Consider the following 24,658-nt stretch of genomic DNA (forward strand, 5'->3'; position numbering starts at 1 on the left):
TAACAACTGCAGGATTTTCTGCTGCTTCTCCTACCAAATTGATGTAGATCGGTTGTGGTAATTGAAACTGTCGAAAGTTCATATAATTGGCATGCTCGGCATAGGCAAAAGCATCCTCCTCCATCAGATCCAGTATGCGATGGGCCTCCAGTTTTTGTTTCTCAAACGACCAGTAGATTCCCGTGGGCTTGGAGAAGGGCGAGCGAGCGTTCTGGAAGCGATTTCGCTCGCCCAAGCGAAGCATCAGCTCAATGAGCGTCTCACTGCCCGTTTTGGGCACTCGATTGAAGAAGAGTATATCCCGGGTATGGTATTTGGTGTTGTTCAGGAACTTGGGATTCAAACGCCACAGCTGCAAAATGGTCAGGGGAATAGAGTCGATTCGAACCACAAGAGGAACCCAACAGATAAATGGAGCTACAGACACACAGAGAGAGAGAGAGACACACAAAGCTGTATATTCACACAGAAAGCAATCAAAAATTGTTGTATTATTGTGTATTATATAGTCCTGAGAATTTTAATTATACTATCATGGAATCATGGCTTAGACTTAGCTCTAATCGAATTCTACTCTTGTTCTGTTCTGTTCTGTTCTAATACTCCTCGTTGTAGTCGTTGCGCTGCTCGGGCACCAGCAGATAGTCGTCCTCCCCGAAGCCCTTGCCGTGACTCAATGCGGCATATTGCAGATACAAACGCTGTTTGCAGAACTCATAGAACTCAATCTCGTTGGTCAGATTCTTCCGCAGGATCATGCGCGTTTCGTCACTCACGATCCGTGTGACATTATTCCGATTAACGCGTGACAGACGATCTTTGCCCACTAGAAATTAATGCGAGTTCAGTGAAGTAGCCTCAGAGGTCAAAGTTCGGTTTGTTCTTACGATAGTAGGCCACCTTGGCATTACGGAAATATCGTGGTATGTAGGCCTCCAGCACGGATAGCGTGATATTTGTGTCCTCCCAGGTGCCAACGACGGCATACTCCGACTCCACAGTACGCTTGGCCTTCTGCATGGCCACCGCCGAATTGAAGGGCCTAACAGGAATTCAGTTTTGGGTATGATATCTAAGGGAAACTATTGCCCTACTTACATGCACAACTTCTGATTCATGCCGCAGAAGAACAAGGTCTGACGACGGTGATCACCCGCCTCGTTCTTCACCTGCATTTGAGTGAAGGTACAGTGGGGATCGTGATTGCGGACACATGTGTCCAGGTCCATGTCTAGAAACTCGTCCGCTGGCATGGCCGGTGCCTTGTCACCCAGCTTGGCCTGCATGTCGCGATAGTACCACCGGGCACGGATGTAGTAGTGCCAGCTGATGATGCGGTCAATGGGATCGCGCACAAGATTAATGTAGATCGGACGCGGCAGATGGAATCTGGTAAAGTTGATGTACGCTATGTGCTGGCTGTAAATGTGCGGCTTGGGGCGTGTTAGTAGATCCGAAAGCAAATCGTTTTGATGCTGTTTGTTCATCAGGACAGTCTCGTGGGCACTGCCCTTGTTGCGGGCATGATTGAACCCATTGATCTTGCCTAGGCGTGCCATCAGCTCCATCAGCGATTGGCTGCCCACCTTGGGTACGCGATTGAAGAACACAAAATCAACTTCAGCGTATTTGGTATTGTTTAGTAGATCGGCTTGCAAATTGAAGCCATCAATGCCATCAATGCCATCGAGCTTTTCATCATCGGCCTCCTCCTCATCATCATCATCATCATTCTCGTCGTCGCCATAGTGCGCCTCATCTTGTTGCAGAGGCTTATCCTCGGGCAGGGCCAACTGTTTGTCATGTGCGGCCTTGTGCAGATGCGCCTGATGAGGCGCCCGATGCTGGTGCTGATTCGAGTGATGATCGTGATGGTGTCCGTGGGAAGGTTCCTCCTCGCTGCTACGGCGATCGTGCACATTGTATCCACGTAGCTACATGCAAACAACAACTTGTCAATCGACAAACCCAATCGAGAGTGTACCAAGCTAAGGACGTGGTTAGGGAAATACCGAAAGATCAAGCAGTACGAAAATTAACACAGTTTTATTACACTTGAAAAAATAAACACCTAATTTAAGTGGCCTCCCTGAGCTTTGGATCTTCATCCAGCTTCAACGCGATATACTGCTTATACAGACGATGCCTGATGAACTGATACAACTCAATCTCCCTAGTCATGTTGCGTGCGAGCAGCGCCCTCGCCTTGTCGCTGAGTGTGGGCCTGAAATTGTTGCGATTCACATTGCCCAGCCGGCTGCGCAGGGCATAGTACTCATCCTTGGCGCCGGCAAAGTACTTTGGTATGTAGGCCTCCAGCACAGTCAGCGTGATGTTTGTGTCCTCCCATGTGCCCACAACAGCATAGTGCTCCTCCACATTCCGTTTGGCCCGCTGCATCGACTCGTGCGAGTTGAAGGGCCTGCGAGAAGGTTTTTTGAGGGATTGTACTTTGGGTTGTACTTTTGAATGGGGATTGGGTTGCCCAACGACTACCATCGCTAACTCTTTCAACTGCTACTCACATGCACACGGAGGCGGTGTGACCACAAAAGTACAACGATTGCCGCCGATGATCGCCCAGATTGCCCATTTCCATTTGCTCGTACACACATTCCGGATCGTGTTCTTCGATGCATTCATTAAAGTCCTTTTGCACCCACTCCACGCTGGGCAGCACCACTTTGTCGCCGAAAGTCTCCCGCCGTTCGGCCAGATACCAGGGGGCGCGCGTATAGTAGAACCAGCTGACCAAACGCTCGATGGGATCGCGCACCATGTTGATGTAGATGGGCCAGGGCTCGTCCAAGAGATCAAAGTCGATGAAGGCCACATGCTTGGTGTATGTGTTGGGTCCCGTGCTGTTCAGCACTTCGCTGTGTAGGAAGTTCTTGGCATATTGGGGATCCATGAGCACCACTTCGTAGAGGCCCTTGATATCGCGGCGGGCCTCGAAGCCATTCCGCTTGGCCAGGATCTTGAGCAGCTCCATCATCTTTTCGCTGCCAGTCTTTGTCACTCGATTGAAGAATATCGTGTCCAGCTGGGCTCGCGGTGTGTTGTTTAGTTGTGCGGCATTCAGGTGTGTTAGCTGCCGGATTGCAAAAGTTTTTTTTTTTTTGGGGGAGTCGTTGCTTGTTGGTGTAGGATAATTTCTTGGGACACACAAAGCTACACGAACATGAACGAGTCAACACAAGTAGGACAACATATACATATATATATAAACAGACTTTAAGCGGTTTTTTTTTGTGGGATGCAACAGGGAGACGCGGCACCTGGGGGTTAAATAGTTTTACGGGTTTCGCATTGAGGATTTCGCAAAAAGTCGCGCACACAGCTGGACCTATGTGGGTATTAATAATAATCCTCCCCACAGCTCTTACTTACCTTTTTGGACATTTACTCATTTAATTTAATCTTTATAAATCGAATTTCTATCGCTTCTATGTCGCAACTAACTAACCACGCAAAAAAAACTCTACAAAAAATATTTTCAAACTGCGCTGACAAAATTCCAAGACAGAGTCGAAGTGTAATTTTCGTTTTTGTTAGTGTTAGCAGATAGAGAACTGCATTTAGGATAGAGGTAGCTATAGGTATAGCCAGAGCTATAGATAGTTTGTAGTTTGTAGATGTAGGGATAGCTAATAGACGACTGACTACCAGAGCTAGACTGATTGCATAATTACTAGTGTGTGGGTGTTGTTTGTGTTGTATGTTGTGTGGGGTGTGTGTGTGCTAGGTAGGAGAATGCTACGGCGATTGAATGATCCAAAAATGATGCCGAGACATAGAGAGAGGCAGCGCCGTAGAGAGAGAGAGAGCAACAGCGATGATGATCGAATGAGACAGAGAGCATGGAAGAGCGCATATTCCATGGGACAGGCAGGCAATTTATGCAATATCAAACACCAAGGAGCTGAAGCACCTTTCCGCTTTTAATGGAGTTTCATCGATGATTTATATTTGTAGCTAATGCCAAACAATAATGTATGCTTGTTTGCAATGTTTACGACATGATGGGCAGGCAATATGCGAGATATATCAGGATGCAAATATTTATGGAATTAGCTTACCTGGCCAGTGCTTTTCAGATATTGATAGGTGCCATGCAGCGTATTGATATCATCGTGTTCTGAAAGGTTGTGGAAGATATTAGATTACTAGATAATTTAAGTAAAATAAACTCTCCATAAATTCCAAAAATAACGTAGAAAAAAGATAAATATTTCCCCTGAAACATAACTCTATTCCGCGCACGTTTTAAAGATGTAAACACAGTCAATCCTGACACAACTTACATACATTTCCAGCACACCTGCCATGACCTTAGAAACGGACTCCCAAAACATCAAAAAAGGAAGTAATCGGAATACTTTTACTTTCGACTTGTGCCCAAAAGGTGTTTATGCAATATTCGGCATGGGAAGCCATTGTCAGCTTTGATAAATAAATGACGATGAGTGCAGTAAATATGCACGCTCATGGCGACTCCTTTCACTTTGCCGAATCACTTAGGATGCGATAGGGATCATCCTCAGACTTCGAAAGGTTTACCCACTCCCTGTAGCTGCTCTTTCCACCCATCCTTAACGGACCAACGCAAAACGCATGCAAATGGCAACAAGTTTTGCGTGTCCATTTGTTGGCGGTGTCGTGAGGGCAATTAAAATGTTGATGTCTAGGCATTTGTCCTGTTTTGCACAGACGTGGCCACTGCACACACAATACAATTTAGCAGCAAATGGTAAATGACTGCAATCGAATATTTGGACAGGCTTAAGCACAGAGAGACAAGGAGACAAAGAGAGAGAGGCTGATGCGGAAAACATCTTGATGTTCAAGTGTAGTGTGGGTCGATCGCACCACTTTGGCTTTTTTGTTTTGTTTACGCTAAAGTATTTCATAATTCCTGCCCGAACTGAACGAGGAAGTGTGTGTATCCATCCATCCATCCCAGTCCCCAGACCCATATCCAGTCCGTGTCCACTCCAATTGCCTGCAAACCAGATTCGTTGTGTTGTATTTGGTCAATTGGGCAGTTTCTCCGAAAAATGTGAATGAAAGTGGTGGCCCAACTGGTTTGTTGGTCCGTGTCTGTCTGTCTGTCTCTCTCTCTGCTTAGCCACCGACAACAAAGTCAGTGAACCAAAAGTGAAACACATTTTGCGGTTGAAACCTTAAAATAGAAGTCTGCTCTCCTTTTATATTTCATTTACGTACATTTTTGTTATTTGGCTTTGTTTGTGCGGTCTGGAAAATTGGGTCACATCTCATGCAGTTCTTACACTTTGGCTGTGATCTGGTTAGTGCGTTATTTTTATATTCTGCTGTTCTAAAGCGACCTTCAGTCGAAGCTTAGCTCCGGTTATTGGCCACTTCAGGTGCTGGCTGAAGGTGAACAACGTAACATGTGGTTCAGGCTTATACATTTCTTACACACACAACATGTGATGCATGGGAACCTGTGGAATCATTCTGAGGTGAGGCCAAAGTTGGCCAGAGTTGCTTCTAAGCACCAGGGAATGCGTTGTGAGGGGATATAAAGCGAAAGAGTGTTGGTGCTCAGTAATGTAGCTTGAATAGCAATTATGGATACAAATTTTCCAACTCCGTTTATCATCTGACTATCTGTTACTCTAGTCTACCATTTTATGGTTGTTTTTGTTCTATTTCTACATGTTATTCTGTTTTTCTATGCCTCAACTCTTTCACTTCAATAACCATTTATGTTTCAAGGACCTTCTGTCTGTCTTGCTGTCCATTTTCTGATCAGTTTCTTTCCGGCTAATTTTACCAACTAATTTCTAGCCTTATTCCGCCCAAGAGCTCACTCATTAGTCTAATTTTAGGTTTCATTTTTCTCTTTCGCGATCTCAAGACCTAGCCGTACCCCTTGGTTACGCCCCTGCCACGGCAAATTGCCTGCTTGCAGTTTTTCCGCTAAATTGGACCTCAACTCTGGACACTTTGGGTTTGGCTGTGTAGTTGGGTGTTCGTATTGCTATTGGTCTATTGCCGGGGTCTCTGTCTAATTGAAAATAAAGTTGCTCTCTGCGGCAGCAGTAAGAACTGGTTTGCTATGCATTTTTGCCAGGGGCAAAGTTGGCATTGCTACACTTTAGCTTTTTTTTTTTGCTCTTCTCTTCGCTTGTGCTAGTTAAAGGTGTAGACAATTGTTGGGTTGACTGCTTTTTTTTCCATCGGAGACAATGATTCGAGGCAGGTAGAGGACTGATGGGTTTTATTGGGTTTGCTCTTTTGTGTCAGGGATGGATTGTTTTTTAGGCGATTGTTTGAGGGTGTAAACGTTCAAAGTTGACATTGATTTGTGGATGAACTATAGCTCTGTACATCAATCACACTTGCAGTTATTGGGAGGAATTTTTGGGTGATTTTTAGTTGAAGAATACTCAGTCGATTGAAACAATTACAAATTAATTTCATTCTTCTGAATATTTCCTATTCATATTATTGATTTTCCCACCGAAACGTTCTTCATCTCTTTAATGAACTCTCTCCTAACAGTCCCAACAATCCATTAAAGAATCTTCAACGTGAGTCATGTTTCCGTCATGTTTCCACATGGCCATTAGACCACGACATAAACCGCAGCCCCCAGTCCAAAAACTCCACTTGGCTGCAATGTTCAGTGCTGTTAATTAGCCCAAGTCAAGTTCAATGTTGGCACACAAAACGCAGCTAAAGAAAAGCTAAAAGCCGGCTAACGGTGTCATCATCATGATGATGGCCAAAACGAGCTTGTTGAGCTGAGTGTACGTCTGTTCGTCTTTATCTTTATCTCGTACTCGACCCCCGCGAGTCGTGTGAGTCAATTAAATGAAATATTTATGAATGAATGAATACGTATGGCTGAAGGTAAACCGTTTGTGCATTTTACAGATACTTTTTTTTTCGTTGTTGTCTTTTCTTTTTTGCTGCAAAACCTCCATCAACGTCACACACATTTGCTTTGTTTTCTTTTTATTTTTTATAAATTTTTTCCATTTTTTATTGTTTTTTTGTTGTTGTTTTGTTTGTTTGGCCATTAGCCGGATTTTGCCTTGGAGGGGGCCTAAACAGGGACAATTTGTAACTGTCTTTGGCGTACAAGAGACAGTGCAGTTGACGCGTGCGCAGACGCAGCGCCAGCAGCCACAATGGAGATGGCAGCAGCTGAGCAGCTGGCGGCAGCCCACAAGTGCACTACGGTCTGTCTCTGTCCCATCTGGCTCGACTTCATCATCATCTTTTACTGTGGAAGTCTTCGTGTGTGCCTTTTGTTCCACTGCACTTCCAGCTGGCTGTTGTTGGCAATCACCGCAGCAAGGCGTGAAGTTTTCAGTTCCCCAGTCTTCCTCCGCCCAGGCATCACCTTGCCACAGACTTCCCCTAGAGATCACCTTGTTGCTTTCGTCAGTGGCTCAGCAGCTGCTGCTGTTGCTGTTGGGGCAACAGCTTTTGTCTAATTTGCAAGTTGAATTGCACGGCCTAAGCGAGCCTCAAAACTTCCGGCATGGAAATTAGGTTTTTCTTTTCGTTTTTTTTTTTGCATTTTCCCGAAAGTTTTGATTTGCTTTCGGTTGTCCTCGGCAGCTGTACGTAGTAGTAGAATTAGTAGTTGCCTAATGATGGAGTTATTAGTCCAATTACGGCCTGCGACTGACGATGATCATTAGCCTCTCGCTCAGGCCTCAAGTGGCAGAATCTCAAGTGACGCTCTAAAAAATCTTCGTTTTTGGTTGAGGAGCCAGCCATTATGCTCACTTTTAAATGCGTTTTCATTGTGGTTTGGCTTTTGTTTGGCTTTAGAGAATGCTCGACAAACATTTTAGAGAGGGAGAAGAGTGTCAAGAGATTGCTTTTGAGGTCTCTGGTAATGCGATCCTAACGAGAGTACTCGAAAGCGCTGGCTGGAGTGGTTGGTCTGTATACACTGATCTACAGATAAATGAGAAAGGATTTTTGCCAGATTTTCTCTTGGTAAATATATTCACAGAGGAACCACACAAAAGCCTATGCCACACGAAATTAATCCACAAATTTCCCTCTTGTGTTGTTTGCTAATTGAATTAATAATATTATAATCAATATGCTGCTGCATTATTCATTACGGCCACAAAACAAAACTCCGCTTAGCGCAATGTCAAAAGGTTAAATTCGCTACACAAAAAAATAAAGAGGGCGAAAGGCTGCCCCTGGGGGGCTGTGAACAGCACACCTGTGTGTGCCAAAATAATTTATTAATGCACTAAAATATGCACAAATAAAAAAGTAAAGGTATCATCTACGTAAACACATGCATATTGTAATTAAAAAGCATGCACCACCACCAACTGCGATTATCTATGGCTATGCATATCGACAAAATGTATGCGCATTGTGTTGATATTAATGTGAGAGTTTATTAGTGCTATTCCACGGCACACAAAATCCGATTATTGCATGAAGGGGATATTACTATTTTGGGGTGTCCTTCCGTAAAATATTCTACAATTTATTCATGCATAAAGCAATGCGCACTAATTTAGCTTAAAACGATCAACTAATTTATGGCCAGAGGCAGAGCTAAAAATATTAACAAAGGTCGCTAGTTGTCTGAGGTCCACGGGTCAATGTGGTAATTAAAAATCAATTGGGCGTTGCCTATGTTCGAAAGCTTTGCCACTTAATGGTGGGTCTGCCTTGTGGGGTATATTAGGCAGCAAGAAGGGGAATGTTTCTTAGCTATTTCACAGTAACTTGTTCCCTAGAACAACTCCTAGTCGAATCGAATTTGTACAGTCCCTCAATGATGTTTCTTTGCCTGTACTTCCTGTACACAATTGATGTCTTATCTGATACGCAACGCGAATGCAATCGAGCGCGAAATTTGGCCCACAATACGGCCTTGGGCTCGTTGTGGGAATGATGGGGAGATGCGTTAGATATGTATCTGTGTATCTGTTGTGTGTGGTACTTACTGCCCGCATCGTGACCGCTGACGTGATTGCCGGTCAGGCCGAGGGCGGAGAACTCGGAGGGCTGCAGCTTCACCTCCATCTCCTTGAGACGGCTGTTCAGCTTGTTGGTGTGCATGAATAGGAAGAAGGTGCACGATATGGCTAGCAGGGCAATCAGCTCCACGGATCTGCAATAGAAGGGCAGAATTTGTTAGTAAACGATTAAATGACAGCCCCCCATCCGAAGGTGGGGAGGCTGTGTCGCAACTGTGTCTGGTATGGTAACAGAGATTCTATTTATAATGGCCATTAAGCGTTTATAATTTACGCCAAATTGGTTTTTAGCAGCTATTATTTCATTTACACTTCGAATTGCTGTCACACACAGAGAGCAACAGGAACAGAATGGGGGGACCAAAACGTTTCTGCCCGTCGGTTAGGAGCAGGGAGAGGGCAAGGGACAGGCGCTGGGCGGCAACGGCAACGGCGACTACAAAGTGTGCGCTGTGACAACATTTAATTAAGTTGTGAAAAGCCAGAAGAAAACAAAAGGAAACAAAGCAAAAATCGGCGAGTGTACACAAGAAATGCATCAGAATAGGGAGAGAGACTGCACAAATTATAAAAGAAATTAACAAAACAATGCGGGATGGGTTCATGGGGAGGTTCCAGCTCCATGGATGCGGTACAGTTCAGGGATTGGGGAATTTTAGCGCTTAATGTTTAGAGAATAAACTCGGAAAATTAGGGGCAGTCTGAGTCGTTTTCTGTATTTTATGTAAATAAATATCCATGATTATCACCATAGAAGATGAGAAAATGACCATCAATAACGTGTTGATTATACAAACATTTCTATGAGAAACTATAATTAAATATTTGTTTAATAATAAATGAGAAATTATTAGTGTCTGTGGAGTGCTTCTATAAATGTTTATCGGAGAAATATCTGTATTCTCTTTAGATTTTATTTATGGAATCTACACAGGAAGTAAAGCTTAAAGTCCCACGCATTTCATATTTTCCATTGACTCAATCCTCTCAGCCCATTCCATTCCATTCTCTGTTCTCTCTGTATATTTGTATATAATTGAATTCCTAGCATTCAGATTTGGCATTACTTGTGGCCTGGAGTCGGTAAGCCATACCACACTCTTGCTCTTACTCGTGCAACAATGACCCACTTGCCTGCCACACGGGAGGGCTTAACCGAGTTGCAACAGACCGGACAACCTTTTGTGGAACCCGCATTTCGCCCTGTCCTGGTCACTATTTCTGAACGAAACATAGATATACATACATATGTATGTATGTTTATATAGGTATAACTTTTTATTTTTTTGTACTTTTTTGGGTTTTTCTATTTTGATATTTGCTCAACGTTGATAACAAAACAAAGCGAAAGAAGCACAAAGAAATAGAAAGAAAACAAAACGATTGAAAAAGAAAAAAGAACCAAATGAAAGAAGGAACAAAAAATGAGAAATAAAACCAAGTAAAAATTGCAATGCAAACTGTTTTCTTTGGCAACTTTTTTAATGCAGCTGTCCGGTGTCCACAGTCCGCGGTCCCCAGTCCCCAGTCCCCTGTCTGTTGTCCGTGGTCCGTTGTCCGCTCTGCAACAGCTCCAACTCGAGCTAGAGCTCCAGCCGGACAGCGGGGAAAAAAATGCAGAAGAAAGAAACAAAATTAAAAGCAACAAAAAACGATGAAAAAATGTGAATAAATATTTTTTTATTGTTCGCTTTTGTTGGCATAAATCTACGGGCCAGATATAAGAGAAGTCTCGGACGGGACGCGCCTTAAAAAACGGTATCAAAATAATAATGACAATAAATGCGGCCATAGAAGGGAACACAAATACGAGTAGGAGAGTGCTCCCCCCAGTCTCTTGGTACAGTTCAGTTAAGCTTGGTTCGGGTCTTGTTTAGTTTGTCATCAGGTGCACAGAGAGTAATTTATTTCAAATGACTGCACTGGCGTCTGAGTTGGAGTTGGAGATGGAGGCAGTCTGTGTCTAAGCAAAATCACAGACCTCGAGCTGGTTTGGCTTTCATGAAATGTATCTCTTGGCCATTTCCAGATACACAGATTGGTTTGCTGAAACAGTCACCAGGGGCTGCCCTGGCCATAAGGCGCTTTCGCTGGTGGACGATGGTCACCTGCTGTGTGGACTTGGCACAACTTCTTAGCTAGAGTTCGGGTGTTTATTTTTCTGTTGTCTTTGTGGGGGAGGCTTCATTTCATTAGCCCACAGTTGACGCCAAAAGTTTGTGGCTTATGTGCATGTGAATGTCTCTAGTTGGCCCTGATGATTCGCATTAATGCGCCCTCTTTTTTTGGGCCATCTTATTGTTAAAGTTGATACTAAAGTGGCCTGCAAATCCCACTTAAGCGCTGTTGCCACCCAAACTTGGGCCTCGTCTTGTGCATTTACAAAACTTTGCTCTACTTTTATTTTGCTTTTGCTTTTCGTTTGCAGAAAGCACGCAATTTATTGACATTTTGTTTGGTTCTCGGTGCTACTCCCATCGGATCGCTGCCAGTCGTGTAAATGCCGAAAGTTATGTGATTATTAAAATAATTTTACGTGACTGCGTCGATTTCTTTTGGACATTTGGCTTGGCTTGGCCCCCACACATGGGCTAGGCGGCTCCTTGGTGGGTTAGCAGGGCGGGGGTCTGTTGGATTTCGTTCCGATTGCAGTTCGTTTGCTGCCACGTAGCACATGTGCAGGCCATTAGGGACCCAGGACCAGGGACCTCGAACCATACTCGGTTCGTTAGCGCTTTTTTTTCTGGCTCTTCTCCTACTAGGCGAATGCGTATCTGTATGCGATACGAGTTCTTTTTCCCTTAGGTAAGTGTGGGTGTGTGTATCTAGAGGTTGGGAGATCGTGGATGTAATGGCTGGTGGATTGCCTCCAACAGGGGCGTAGTTGATGCCCGGCTATATATAATTCTAGCTGTCCGATTTGGCTGCAGCTTTGTCGGAGTGATTGAAATGTGCGTGCCAAAGATCGGGAGGAATCTTAAAGAGAAAGACAGAATATCCTCTCCGTAACTGTACATTTACTACCACGGTTCATGCTCTACCATAATCGCAGCGAGTTCAATGTCCAAGTGCCCCATTTTCTACGCCAAACATGCTACACTAGCCAACAGGCCGCACCTTTCACTTGAGTTCAGAGTTGGATGATAGATATCTGTACCAATGTTGGGGGGAAATGTGATGGCAACGACATAAAACTGCCTGACGTTGCATGCAAATTGCTCGCCATTTCCGCTCAGTGTCATTTGGATGCCCATACGTAGGCACCAACTACCGAACACTGACTACCGACTACCGACTACCGACTGCAAACATAATTTAATTAAACGATGGCAAATTTTCCAGCTAATCAAATAGTAAAACGGCATGCGGCCAACAAAATTGCAGCCAGTTTCGAGGCATTAGAAATGAAGATTGCAAAATGCGCAATCCATAAGCAAAAAACGACAAAACGGAATGTACTTTAGTGATATACAATGAAGCAACTTCAATTCCAGCTACAGCTCCAGCTCCAGCTCCAACTCCAAGTCATACTTCAGGCAGTGAGCAGGCGCAACAAATTGTTCAACACATGAAGATTTCTTTCGCAATCAGTCTTATTTTTGGATGGGGAGAAGCCACACTCCGGTTCCCCCTTCAATTCTGCAATCAATATACACGCATTAGACAGATTTCGAAAGGTGTTTGAACTCGTCATAGATTTGCCCCCCCGGCAGCGGCATTAGAAGTGGATAAACAAGTTGAAAGAACTCGCATGAATCGCAGATAAAAATGGCATGATGGGATCGGCGAGGAACATGAAATTCTGCCCCTGACTTTGTGAAATTATTCTCTTTTCTATCATTAGCATTTTGTTCAGCATCGCTTGGTCTGGCCGGGCCTGGGCTCCATGACATAACCCAAAGTCTTGGACCGGCGTGTCGGCAGATCTTTTTTTATAACTAGTTTCGCCCCGGGTCACACACATACACAATGAGTTGCCTGATTTAATATGCAAAGAAATTGATTTTTTTCTCGCATTGTTGCGGCGTTGCTAAAGTTCAACAAACTTTTAGCCGTAGCCATTTTTTCGTACAGTTTTTTCTGTTGTTTTTAGGGAAGCCTTTCGCTTGGTTCCGTGAGGTTCCGTGGGCACTTCATTAGGCAATTTTCGCTGGTCCGGCTACGGGTGCCCATTCGAAATTGTCAACTAAGGTCAGTTAATGAGGCCTTCCGCAGTGGTTTGGGGTTGTGTAAGGTCGCTTGAAAAGCGTGTGAGAGGTGCAATGAGGTCGACTTGTGGGTTCCGTTAGGCCTAACCGAAATGAAAGGCTACATTTGGGGTCATTTGATGGAGTTTTTCCAGAGATTGTACCTCTGTGCGTGCAAAGAAAAGTGGCAGATGCTGCAAGCGAAATGAATTGACAAGCAGAGACACAGAGAGAGAGAGAGAGAGGAAGTATAAGTACGATAAGTAGAATTAATAATACTTTCAAGACTTTGGTTGCACTGCTAAGGGATTCAATTGCTACAGTAATTGGTTTGAGGTTTAAGCAAAGTGGTGGGAACCAAGCGAAATACCCCCAGAATGCATTTCATCACATATTTAAAGGGCTTGGCCAACAATTCCCCCGAATTCGATGCGGACAATACTCAGCTCGGCTTTCAATTAAACTATTAACTCAAATCTGATAGCAGGCTCCATGGCATGGCGTAGATACCCATCGGCTACGGTCAAAATCTCAACTCAACTTGGCCCAGAGCGAAACTAGGCCAATTGTAATTAAAACGTTCTACGTGCTTCTCTCAAATGTTTTGGGGTTTACTTTGCCTCTGCCCCACTTATGGGCAAGACTCTTACATTCTGGCACAGTGTCTGGAACGAAAGTGCTTACCGGAAACGCTGTGTCAAGTCCCCCCAAGACGAGACCCAAAATGGAAACTATTATTAGAGTTTTTTGTTTCGGCTGATTAGGCCAATTGAGCAATTGAATTTAGTGACAGCACACAAAAGACGAGGCAAAACACACACACAAAAAAGTACACTCGCACATCGGCGGGAGTAATAATAAAGTTATGTTTTGATTAGAAAGTTGTATAATCTCAGCGAACGAACAGTGAACGAGACCCGCGATGCGATTCGAGCCATGTGAATTTTTTATGCAATTGTTTTTCTTTGGAGTTTTCAGTTTTCGGTTTTCGGTTTTCGGTTTTGCACGTACCCATCCATATATCCAGATACCTAAAGTGACGAGGGGGAGGTATGCAGAAGCCAGTGGGCGGCAAATATTGTATTGTATTGTATAAGTAGCTCCAACAATAACAATTTTATGCTGCAAAGCCCCAGGCATATGATTTAATTGAAGGCACAGCAACAACAACGCAGCAGCAAGTCGAGGGTTGGCCCAGACGCGGTTTAAGAGACTCTAGTGTACGCTGACACCTTTATGATATAGTTAAATATATCGAGAATGAGTATATAATCCACAGAGTCGTGGAAATGGCATGCAAACCTCTGCCCAAAATCCGCATATCCTCTGCTAATGAGGGCATCAAAACAACCTCAAATTTCTTGGCTTCAGGTTGGATCTGTGTTTATTTTAATATCAAAAATGTTATGCCATTTTTTTAACTACATTTTACCATCTATTTGCGTTGTTGTTGTTGCATTTGCTGTTGCTCATTTTTCTGTTATTTTTTGTGGTTTGTTTGCTCTAATAACAAGACTCTGTCAGCGTTTAAAAACTCATCAAAAAACAGTTTTTCTCATTTCTCTGTTGCCGCACCGCACTGCGCAGTCTGTTTTTGTGGTAAAGTAATTGTTATAAATTTTAAGTAAATAAGCAAAGGGAATAAAAAATAATGTGCAGGCTGCCCAGCCCCAGCCAAAAAAGTCGCCTTTAGACATTGTTTAAATAGAGAGTGAAGGTCCGGCAAAATTGTTTCGACTTCAATGCAGTTTTTGACTAAATTTTTTGTTCATTTTTAAAGAGGTTTTAATGTACTTTATATAAGATTTTGGGATGTAAACTTCGGTATAAACGATTAGTGCATAATTTGTTGTGTGTCAACAAGCATTTCATTACATTTAAAGATGTGCCTTTACAACTATTCGAAAGCATTAACTAAGGAGGTTGATTCAGGCCTTCCCAATTTTCCATGCAAAATTTTCATGTTATCCACGCATTTGCTCCACTCTGAATGCGTTCAGCATAAAAATCCACATACTAAATGTAAGTTAAAATAACCATTAAACGAACGGTGAATTGTCCGAAATTATTATAAACTATTTTACATTTCTTTGCTGTACGTTGAACGGCCAGCCAGCACGCTCAAGTGTAATATAATATTTGGCTTGCATGGTCAAAATACAAGTTAATGACTTTAACAGTTCAAGCGTGCCGAACCATAAAACAAAACAAAAAAAAACCTAAAATAACATAATGAATAAAAATAATGATAATCAAACAAATCTGTTAAACACAGCCAAGAGGAATCGAGTGTGCCTGGAGAGCGTTAGAGATGCTGTCCAGGCAGTGGCCCCTCATCAGACCTGGGGAATGTAAGGCTTTTCACGCCTTTGCTTTCGAAGCAATCAGCAGTAATATCGTAGGTTGGGATAGCATAGCATAGGATAGGTCTTATATGGTTTGTAATAGTAGCGTTTAACACGCACAGACTTGACTGTGCAGGACCGAGCGTGCCAGCTGGTTAGTCAAGCATGCATCTCGCCCTCTCTCCACTCTCTGCCACTCTCTTTGTGAATATTTTACTTCATCTCTATGCATCTCTGATTGTTCATGACATTCGTCTATCCATCAGCCGGCTTGTTGGAAATATTTCACGTTTCTTATAGAACGTGATCCCATAAAAAAAAGAAACGAGTGAAATAAAACCAAAGAAGAACCTCTTGTCCGCTTCGGTCGTCATTTTCTGCCTGGGAAAGTCCGATTTGATCAATACTTGACTTAGTTTTTTGTATGCTCTTGTTGTTGTTGGTTCTCTCATTGTTCAGAAAACAAAAAGCAACTCAACTTTCAATTGCAAATTGTGCGGCGTTTTCCAGGGAACGTGCAACTGCAACGGCAACGGCAACGCTCCGCTGCGAATCAGTGTCCCCCTGCGACAAATTGTTTCTTTTCCTCTCTCGATGCATGGAGCTACACAGATTTATACAGATACATAAGTATTTGCAAATGGAGTTGTAGATGTTGCTGTAGCTGCGGCCAAGTCAGAGTCACAGTCACAGTCATGGTCGTTGAATAAAAGTGTCAATCTTGGCCAACAACAACATTATCGCCATCATCATTATCCAAAGCCAAAGACAATTTTTCTCTTTTGTTTTTTGCCAATTTTTGTCTTGCCACAAAATCGTCGAAAAGTAGCAGAAATATTAGAGGTAAATATCTGTGAGTGTTATTGAATAATTTTGTGGTTTTTGCAGAGAAATGTGATCTGATCTGTGAGTTCTCTTTGGCAAATTAAAATAATAAATTATTTTTACTAGCCATTTCTTTTTGATGGACATACATACGTCTCAAAGATTTTTATTAGTTGATTTATGTAAGCCATAAACAGAGTGCACTAAAAATCAAATGATTTTCGTTGAATGCATCCTTAAGGCACATTCGGATTTGAATTTGATTTGGCCATAAATCTGTTTCTCTTGCTCAAATTGTTTTACATTTATTGGGGAAAGGAAAGGAAAATACTTCACAATTCAATCCAAAACTGTTTCGCATAAATCATCCAATTAGAAGGTCATTTAACCGACTTTCGGAGAACATGTGCCATTCTCTCAACTATATTTAGGCATCCTTCAGCCATTTCCATTCCCATTCCGTGTGCATGTCAAATGTGGAGTGAACGAGTGAGGTGAAGCTTCATTTGGCTTGGATTAACGCGACTTGTAATTAAGTTGTAAAATCTACGTGCTGGCTTTTCACGACTACCTACGAGTATGTGTATCTACCACCAGGTTGCACATAAAAGTCCTAAGTACGCAAAACATTTGTGGATGTGCGAAAGGAGCGAAGTTTAGGGGCAACTTGTGGCAGAAAATGTAACTGCAAATTCATGAAGACTTGCTTTTTCCCTTCTCCTTTTTTGTGGTTCATTCGGATTGTGGTAGGCAGATGTTGCCTGCTGCCTGCTGCCTGCAACATGTTGTCTGTCAGTCTATTAACACACTCCAATTGTCATTTGTTTTGCCAAAGGGGCTAGAATTCTGTGCTGGTTGGTTGTCGCCGCTCCACGACAATTAACGAATCTCATATCTCATGGCCATACATCAGCTGGAGTTGCTGATGTGTGGCATAGCCCTGGATTTTGTGTGGTGTGGTGTACCAAATGGCTTTTGTGGGTCAAATTGTAAACAATTAACTGTTATGGCAGCCGATTTCACTGCAAAGGTTCATAATTTTAATTGCGATAATGGGCAATGAGATCAGGAAGCTTATAGAGCTGCGGAAAGGGGCTGCAAATGGCAACGTAATGATGCTCGAATCGTGTACTGCCAAAAGATGATCAATTTGTGCTATTTGTGGTCTGCATAAAATTCATTTAATCTCGAGGTTTGAGTCGAAAAGTCTTAGAAAGATTGCATTTGCTGGTTACCTTCAGGGTCAGCCACAAAAATGCTCTGTTTTGCCAGAAAACAAGACAGGACCTTTAAAATGTGCCAAAGAGTTGCAGGAAAAGCTAAAAGCCCCACATTTCGCAGGAGGTTGCTGTTCCTTTGCTCTATTCCTATCTGTGTATCTCTCAGTCTATCTTTTGGTCCTTACTTATTTGAATGGGTGCCAGAACGTGAAGCTTGCAGCGAATGCTAATAACATTTTGTGTCCACAACAACAGGAACAACCAACAAAATTTACGCACTCAACAACAGAACAGAACAACTCGAGAGGATTGTTGTTGTTGTCGCCATCGTTGTCGTTTCCTTTAACGAGCTCTTCCTTGTTGCAACTGGCGCACGTGACACGCCCTCTACAGCAGCAGCCCACATCCGGTTGCTTGCCACCAAAAATTCAGCCTTCAACTTCTGCTCCTGCGACTTGGTGGGCTCTGCCGTCTGACTCTTCTCCTATCGTCTCCTTCGGGTCGGTGCTTACTTTTACTACTTGACGCTGTCATTTGCGGCATTGCAATTAATTTTTGCCTGCTCTGTATCTGTGAAAATATAACTCTGAGTGTGTGTGCACGTGTGTGGGCGTGGTGGGCTGTGGGTGGCTAGGAATATGGGCGGGTACAGAGGCCAAGCCAAGCAACTTGGCGCACTAATTTCTGATCTCAACAGCGCGCCAAACACGGAATACAGCAGGAGCAGGACCTGAAGCAGCTCTGGGGGCTGGAGGCTACAACTTCGTTGTCAAACGCTTCTCATTTAACGCCTGCATGGACTCCAAATAGCGAGAGGCAGGTGGTTCTGGTGCTGGCGCTGGTGCTCCTGGGGGACGTCCTAGAGGATTGTGTCTTGGGTTGGAAATTTGAACTCCTTCAGAGAACTGAATGTTGCATTGTTGTTTTTACCTTGAAGGAGTATTTGTTAAGGGCTTTAGAGTTGGTAAATTGATATTGACAAAGGGATTATAAAGATTAATTTGCAATGCAGACAAGCAACCAAGCAACCAACAGGGAATAAGTCAATATCAAGGGTTATGCAAAGAAGAGCACTTTATATTCAGATAAAATTGGATAAATATACGTGTAGATGTCGCCGATGCACTCAGAGAAATCTTTGCATATTCGCACACAAGATGGAGCCCAAGGAAAAAATCCTCTCTGCAATTTGCTTGGCCTCAAGTCACTTGCCAATTTGCGTAAGCCAAAACCACCTCAGGAGTAGATCTCTCCCTCTCTCTAGCTATTATCCCATCTATCCCACCTTAGCGGGTGGGCAGACCATATATCAAGTATTTGTATCACTCCCCGACTTTCACATGACGAACCCACATCGGTTTTGCTCATTGGTGATGTAAAAAAGAGCGGAGCCAGCCTGCAAGACCGAAACTTACCATTCAAATTGGTGTCAACCAGTCAACTGGACGCCAAAGAAAGTGGCGCCACGACAGAAGCTGCCACTGCTGGCTGTTGCTGTTGCTGTTTCTGTTTCTGCCACCGCCCAGGCACAGGCACAGGCACTGGAACAGGCACTGGCACAGTCACAACACCCAGTCCCAGTCTCCGTCTCAGTCAGAGACCCAGTCCCAGTCTTAGTCTGCAAAGTAGGTCGCCATCGTCTCGTCGGCAACTCGTTTAACCGGCGACTGAGGGAAAAACTTGCTCAAAGAGTCGAAAAAATATATCTACTGAGCATGCATCCTGTGGGACATCTTCTTCGAGAGACTAAACGAGACTAAAGCTGCATTAAAATTAAATTTTACTTCAAATTTTATTTGTCTTTCTTCTCTCTTTGTCTGTGTGTTCTCGAGCAGGGGAACTTGGAGCTCTGCTTGTTTTCGAAAATGTTTGCTTAAATTAATTAAGCAATTCAATTTTCTCTGCAGGTTTCTTTTCCTTCTTTTTTTTTTGTATTTTGCTACTTTTGCTGTTCCTGTGTTTGCTATTGCATTTATGTTAATTGGTGGATGAGGGCGTGTGGGATAGCGAAAGGATATGGTAGAGTTCGAGTAAATACCAAGAAAAGTTTCCGGCCCCATGAGATACATAGCAAAAGTTGCTTCCCGAGCGATAGCTGCGTGTGTTCTCATCCGAAGATGTGGCGGAAACTTTCTCACACGCAGCTAACTCCTAAAACTATCTATAGAGAACATTTTTGTGCTGTTTGATTATGTTTCAAATTAATAGATTGTGCTGTTCAATCTAATAAAAACTAAAAATCCCCTCGAAAACATTTGCTTAATTAAAAAGATACGAGATACAGTGGGCTGGTGGGGGGGATTATGTTAAAGCTGCCATTATCGGACCCATCAAAATGCAATGGGCAAACAGACAAACAAAATATTGTGTGTTGGCCAAGCAAATACTCGACAAAGACTCAGACTCAGACCTTTCCAACGTTGTATGTAGTCTCTTATTGGCTTTTGTTTAGTGAAAGGCAGTTCATTGGGGGTACGTACATACATAAATACATATGTGTGTACAATGTAACCAGCAGGCTGCACCTGCCACCAGACCAGAGCTCCACCTAATGTCCAAACATTTGTTCAAGACTCTAAAACAGTTGCAGCCGAAAGTCCACGCACAGCTGGTGGTCTATGCGAGGCGGTCATCTTCGACACGTTACCCGCACCTGACAGTCATTCCTCATCGGAGTTGAAATTTGGCCCCAAGAAGGAGGGCATCACAGCACGTGGGGGGCACAAATCTTCCCCTAGCCCTCACGCTCCCATCCCCCTATCCAATACATGCCTTTCCAGCCCTGCTGCCTGGCTGGCTGGCAACAAAAAGAGATGATAGGAAGATTTATGATTTACGTACATGATGTTTGAACATGTCGATAACCGATACGGTACTGGGGCGAGGGCATCATTAAAATCAATTTTGATTTGCCAACGAACCTGCTTCTCCTTTCACCATAAAAAAACTCCAAGTAAATGTACCAGCGGGCTGGGGCGTTGGGAGGCGTGGCAACGTCTTGGCATCCTACTTGGGGGAGGGTGTTCATTAGGGAGCAACTTGATCGAATTTACTTTCTTTCACAGCGCTGGATTCACAATGGATTCGACACGGCTTGGCTAACTCTTTTGAAGGCAATCAAATTCCAGCTTTAATGGAGCCAAAATGAGTTAAATGAGATGATTGTTCGAAATAGATATAGAAATTATTCGTAAGAGGAGATTGTCAAATGGTTGATGGGCAGTGGAAGCTGCGAGAGGGATTTGCCAAGATATTTGAGCCTTACCCGTATTACTTGTGGCCTATAAACGCTCTAATCTGGAGCCCCATTCAAATGTGGAATGTCCACTCTAAGCAAATTCACTTAAGATTTGTATGAGGTACCTCGCATACTTGTCATGCCGATGGCAATTAAAAGCCCGCAGTGAGTGCAATTAAAACCAAATTTAATTATAGTAAAGCTCGCCGGGATCGTCCTCGAGCTGTGGACCGCTTTTCCGTTGTGGTTGCGGCCAAAGAGTTAACAGCTCTCAGCCACATGACTTGGTCGGGCGCCTGGTTCATGTGGTCATTACGTCATGAGGCAGCTTTTGGAGTGGCACAGCCAAAGGCGCCACAGAAAGATTGGCAGTGGCAGAGAGGCAGTATAGGCGGAAAAAAATTGAGGAAAAACTTGTAGGCCAGGCAGACAGAAACCGCATATTTGTCGTGAGCATTTTGTTACAATTTCAATTTCGGCCCGGGTCCATTGTTGGGGGTCGGTTTTTAGACCACTCTAGATCTACCAGTACGAGTACAAGCACGAGTCTTTGTATCTGTATCTGTCCGAGGCGTAGTCGGCATTGGCACGACTACTCGGCTTTGGGCTGCTTGCATTTGAAAGTGCATTTGTTTCGGTCTTGGCCAATATTTGCCAACTCAAAGACTAAATATCAAACTGGTTTATTGCAGTCTTTTCTAGTTTGTAAGACTGTTTTTTCCGACTTGATGAAAAGGCCTTTTATGGTGTTCGAGCTCCGGTTTTTGGCATCTCAAGTGCAAGGGAGTGGAACTGCGAAAAGGCGGGTAAGCAAACGTTGGCTAAAGCGCACTGAATGCTTGGATGGCAAACAAAAGTGAAAATACACAAATCCATCAAAGATTCGCAGTGCTAATTGTAGACCAATTGATACGAAATATGCTTTCTCCCTACAATGGGAATCACTTCTAATGGGGCTCCGCCACCCACCTGGAGAGCACTTTCGGCATCCCAGACTTGTCATGTCCCACGCTCCACGGTCTCCCAGCGACATCAGATATTCTGCTCGCCTAAGTAGCCGGCGCCCATAAATCTCTGGCAGTTTTTATGTGAATGTTTTTGTGTTGTTTTTGTAAAAGTGATTTACATACTGAAGAAGAAGCCCCAGTAGGAGACTACCCAGGGAAGCCTCACTTTCGCTATGTGTGAGAGAGCAGCAGAGAAGAAATTAAATTTAAATTTGCGTTCGTCTGCATTTGGAAAACTTTAAAAAACACTCGCAAACATTTATTCGCGTAGCCGTACTCGTACAAACGAGCAAACGCAATTTTTACTTCTCTTTTGTTTGTGTTTTTTTGTCGTCGTTCGTCTTCTTTCTTATTTATAGCATTTTGCATGCATATTTGATCAAAAACAATCAAATTTTATGAGAAAGTACGAAAAACAGCAGACAAACATCTTCAAATGTTTCGGGAAAACGAAAATGGAAACGTTATGTCTTCTGTTTTTTTTTTTTGATTTTTTTTTCGACAGCGTGTTTTGTCTAGTGTGTGTGTGTACAATGTTGCATAAAGATCTTTTTAAATGAAAGTCTGGAGTTTGGTTAGGAAGTGCAAAAATACATACATTGCGTGGAGCGGGAGGGCCCATTATGACAGTCAAAAGATTAATTAGCATGGATAATTTTTACCCACAGAGAAACAGGAAATGAGAATGGGCAAAAGAATTGCCTTAAATCTTAATGCAAAATCTGAAAGCAAATCTCTGTGCTCTCCAAATTTAAACATATATGACGAAAAACAGTTTGAGTAACACTTTAAGTGCCAGAAACACGAAATATTACGCTAAATGTTACGGTTTTTTGTTTGAAAAGCGGATATTGGGTTAAGTGAAGAATCTAATTTTTGTTTAAATATTTTGTGTGCAAGTTGTGTAAAGTGTGCAACAAATATTTACCAAACTGCAGTTGTGGCAAATGTGTCTGCTTCAGATGCGTATTTTGACCCTGTTGCAGAAACACTTACAGCGAAATTTACTGACAATAAAATAGAGCCCTAGCCATTTCCATTGAACTTGAAAATGCCCTTATATTTCCCTATTTCCCTGCACCATAAAACCTTGAGTTTTACTTCATGACAACTCCACTTTAAACGAATTTTGTCAACGACTTTGAACCCGAACCCCTTGATCTAGTTCCACGTTCATCCGTTCAGCTTCACCTTCCGTCGAGCAATTTGCACTTTTGTCTCGACAAATTTGTAACTGGCCAAAGGAAAAAATATTCATCATTGTCATCATGATCCTCATCATTATCGCGGTGCTGTTACGCATTACTGGCCACGCCCATTTCGCTTCAAAGCCCATATCTGTACATAAAGTGAAAGCTTTATTCATAGTTTCCATCTGTCTTCGTCTCTGTGTGGAAGTTTAGTTTTTCACTTGTTTTATTATTAGCCAAAAAAGTGTTGCACATTTTTCACATGATTGTGTTAATCAGCTTTTGCCTTTCATTATAGACCACTGTCTATGCTAAGCTAAAAATAATGCGAATTTTTCGGTGTATCTTGTCCCAGGTCGACATTTGAGCGTTTTGCATAATGTCTGCCCGTTGGGGGGACACCATAACTCTGGGACCTGGACTGGGTTATGGGAGGAGGCGTTGTTTTTGGCGTCCACACAGGCATAACCAAAGTTTTCGTTTTATGATCCACTAATAATTGTCATATGGTTATAGGCTACAAGTAACTCTGTTTGGCCGTGGGCGTTTGTTGGAATGGAATTGAAATTGGTCTGGCTGGTAAAGCTGTTAGTCATCTGGACCAAGAGGTGCTAAACGGCTGCGGTCATAAATTGTTATGATGTACTACATATACATACACATAGACATATGTGTGTAAATGTAAACACTTTTGTGGGCTTTCACTTGCCAAAAGTTGCGTGCGAATTTTGGAAATGGTACATGTAGGGAGATACGGTGAGAGCAGAAAGGGAGTTTCACTGCCGATCATGCGGGTAAGGTGCGAAAATGCAGCAAAAATTGTGTAAAGTGCGGGTGCAAAGATAGCTAAATGTTGCCTTTGTTTGCTCTACATAAAGTTTATAATGTTTTTTAGCAGAAATAAATACTTTAATTTCATTTTGCCTATTGTTTGTTTGCCACTCTCGCACTCATGTGGCGACTGAGATCAGTCCTATGCTTCCACAACTATTTAATCACTAATTCAAATATAGGGTACCAGCAGTGCGGCTCTCTCTTTTTGCAATCAAGCAACATGCTAGGGATCTCCCACTATTCTTGAAACATACACGATCTGTGGCAAATTGATGAACAAAAGCGTTGATTGCCTCGCGGTGAGAGATTGACTTTTCTTCAATTTTCTTCAGCCACCCGCCATACTCGTACTCATGCTGAAATAATTAGCTTTCCCATTGCTAGCCAGCAGCGTGAAAAGCTGTACAATAAACACATGTACATACATATGTACATATGTACACTGTACATGCACAGTGGTGGCAAATAAAATCAAACAAAATGCTAAATAAAAACAACAAATGGCATGGATGCAATTACAAGTGTGTGAATGTGTCAGTGCATGTCTGTGGCTTGGAGCAAGAAAGAAAATAATGAAGAAGAGAATGTGAAGAGCAAGCCCCAAACAAACTCTCTTGGTTTTTCTATAAGCTCGGCTTGGAGACAGAGACTGAGAGAGAGAGAGAGAGAGAGAGAGCTCGAGCTCTCTTGACCCGCTTTTGTGACGTTCCCTCGGTTCTAACTATTTTAAGTCACGCTCCAAGTTGCAATGAAAATAAAAGTAAAACGCTTATGAGGTAAGCCCTAATCCATAGGGAAAACAAAATTGGAAAA

At 43.0% G+C, this 24,658-nt stretch overlaps 2 protein-coding genes across 9 annotated transcripts in view; both read right to left on the bottom strand.

Moving 5' to 3' along the window:
- LOC117579635 (lysophospholipid acyltransferase 5) overlaps positions 1 to 21,075 on the bottom strand; it is a 64,950-nt gene extending 43,875 nt beyond the window's left edge. Inside the window, exons 1-2 of the mRNA XM_034265610.1 lie at positions 21,066 to 21,075; positions 15,762 to 15,765 (exon numbers count right to left, since the gene is read on the bottom strand). The gene's annotated coding sequence lies outside the window, so the exon portion shown is untranslated. The remainder of the gene's footprint in view (positions 1 to 15,761; positions 15,766 to 21,065) is intronic.
- The window catches only part of LOC117579631 (heparan sulfate 2-O-sulfotransferase pipe-like), a 36,228-nt gene that overhangs the window by 9,383 nt on the left and 2,187 nt on the right, over positions 1 to 24,658 (bottom strand). For 4 of the 8 annotated variants that reach the window (XM_034265602.1, XM_034265598.1, XM_034265601.1 and 1 more), the window contains exons 2-3: positions 8,967 to 9,133; positions 4,080 to 4,138 (exon numbers count right to left, since the gene is read on the bottom strand). In XM_034265602.1, coding sequence (XP_034121493.1) covers positions 4,080 to 4,138; positions 8,967 to 9,133 — 226 coding nt within the window. Of the gene's footprint in view, positions 1 to 34; positions 353 to 483; positions 827 to 887; positions 1,043 to 1,098; positions 1,935 to 1,957; positions 2,423 to 2,525; positions 3,092 to 4,079; positions 4,139 to 8,966; positions 9,134 to 24,658 lie in introns of those variants that run through there. The other 4 variants (XM_034265600.1, XM_034265605.1, XM_034265599.1 and 1 more) reach the window with 3 other exon arrangements.

Source organism: Drosophila guanche, unplaced genomic scaffold (genome assembly GCF_900245975.1).
Source record: "Drosophila guanche unplaced genomic scaffold, DGUA_6, whole genome shotgun sequence".
Lineage (NCBI taxonomy): Eukaryota > Metazoa > Arthropoda > Insecta > Diptera > Drosophilidae > Drosophila > Drosophila guanche.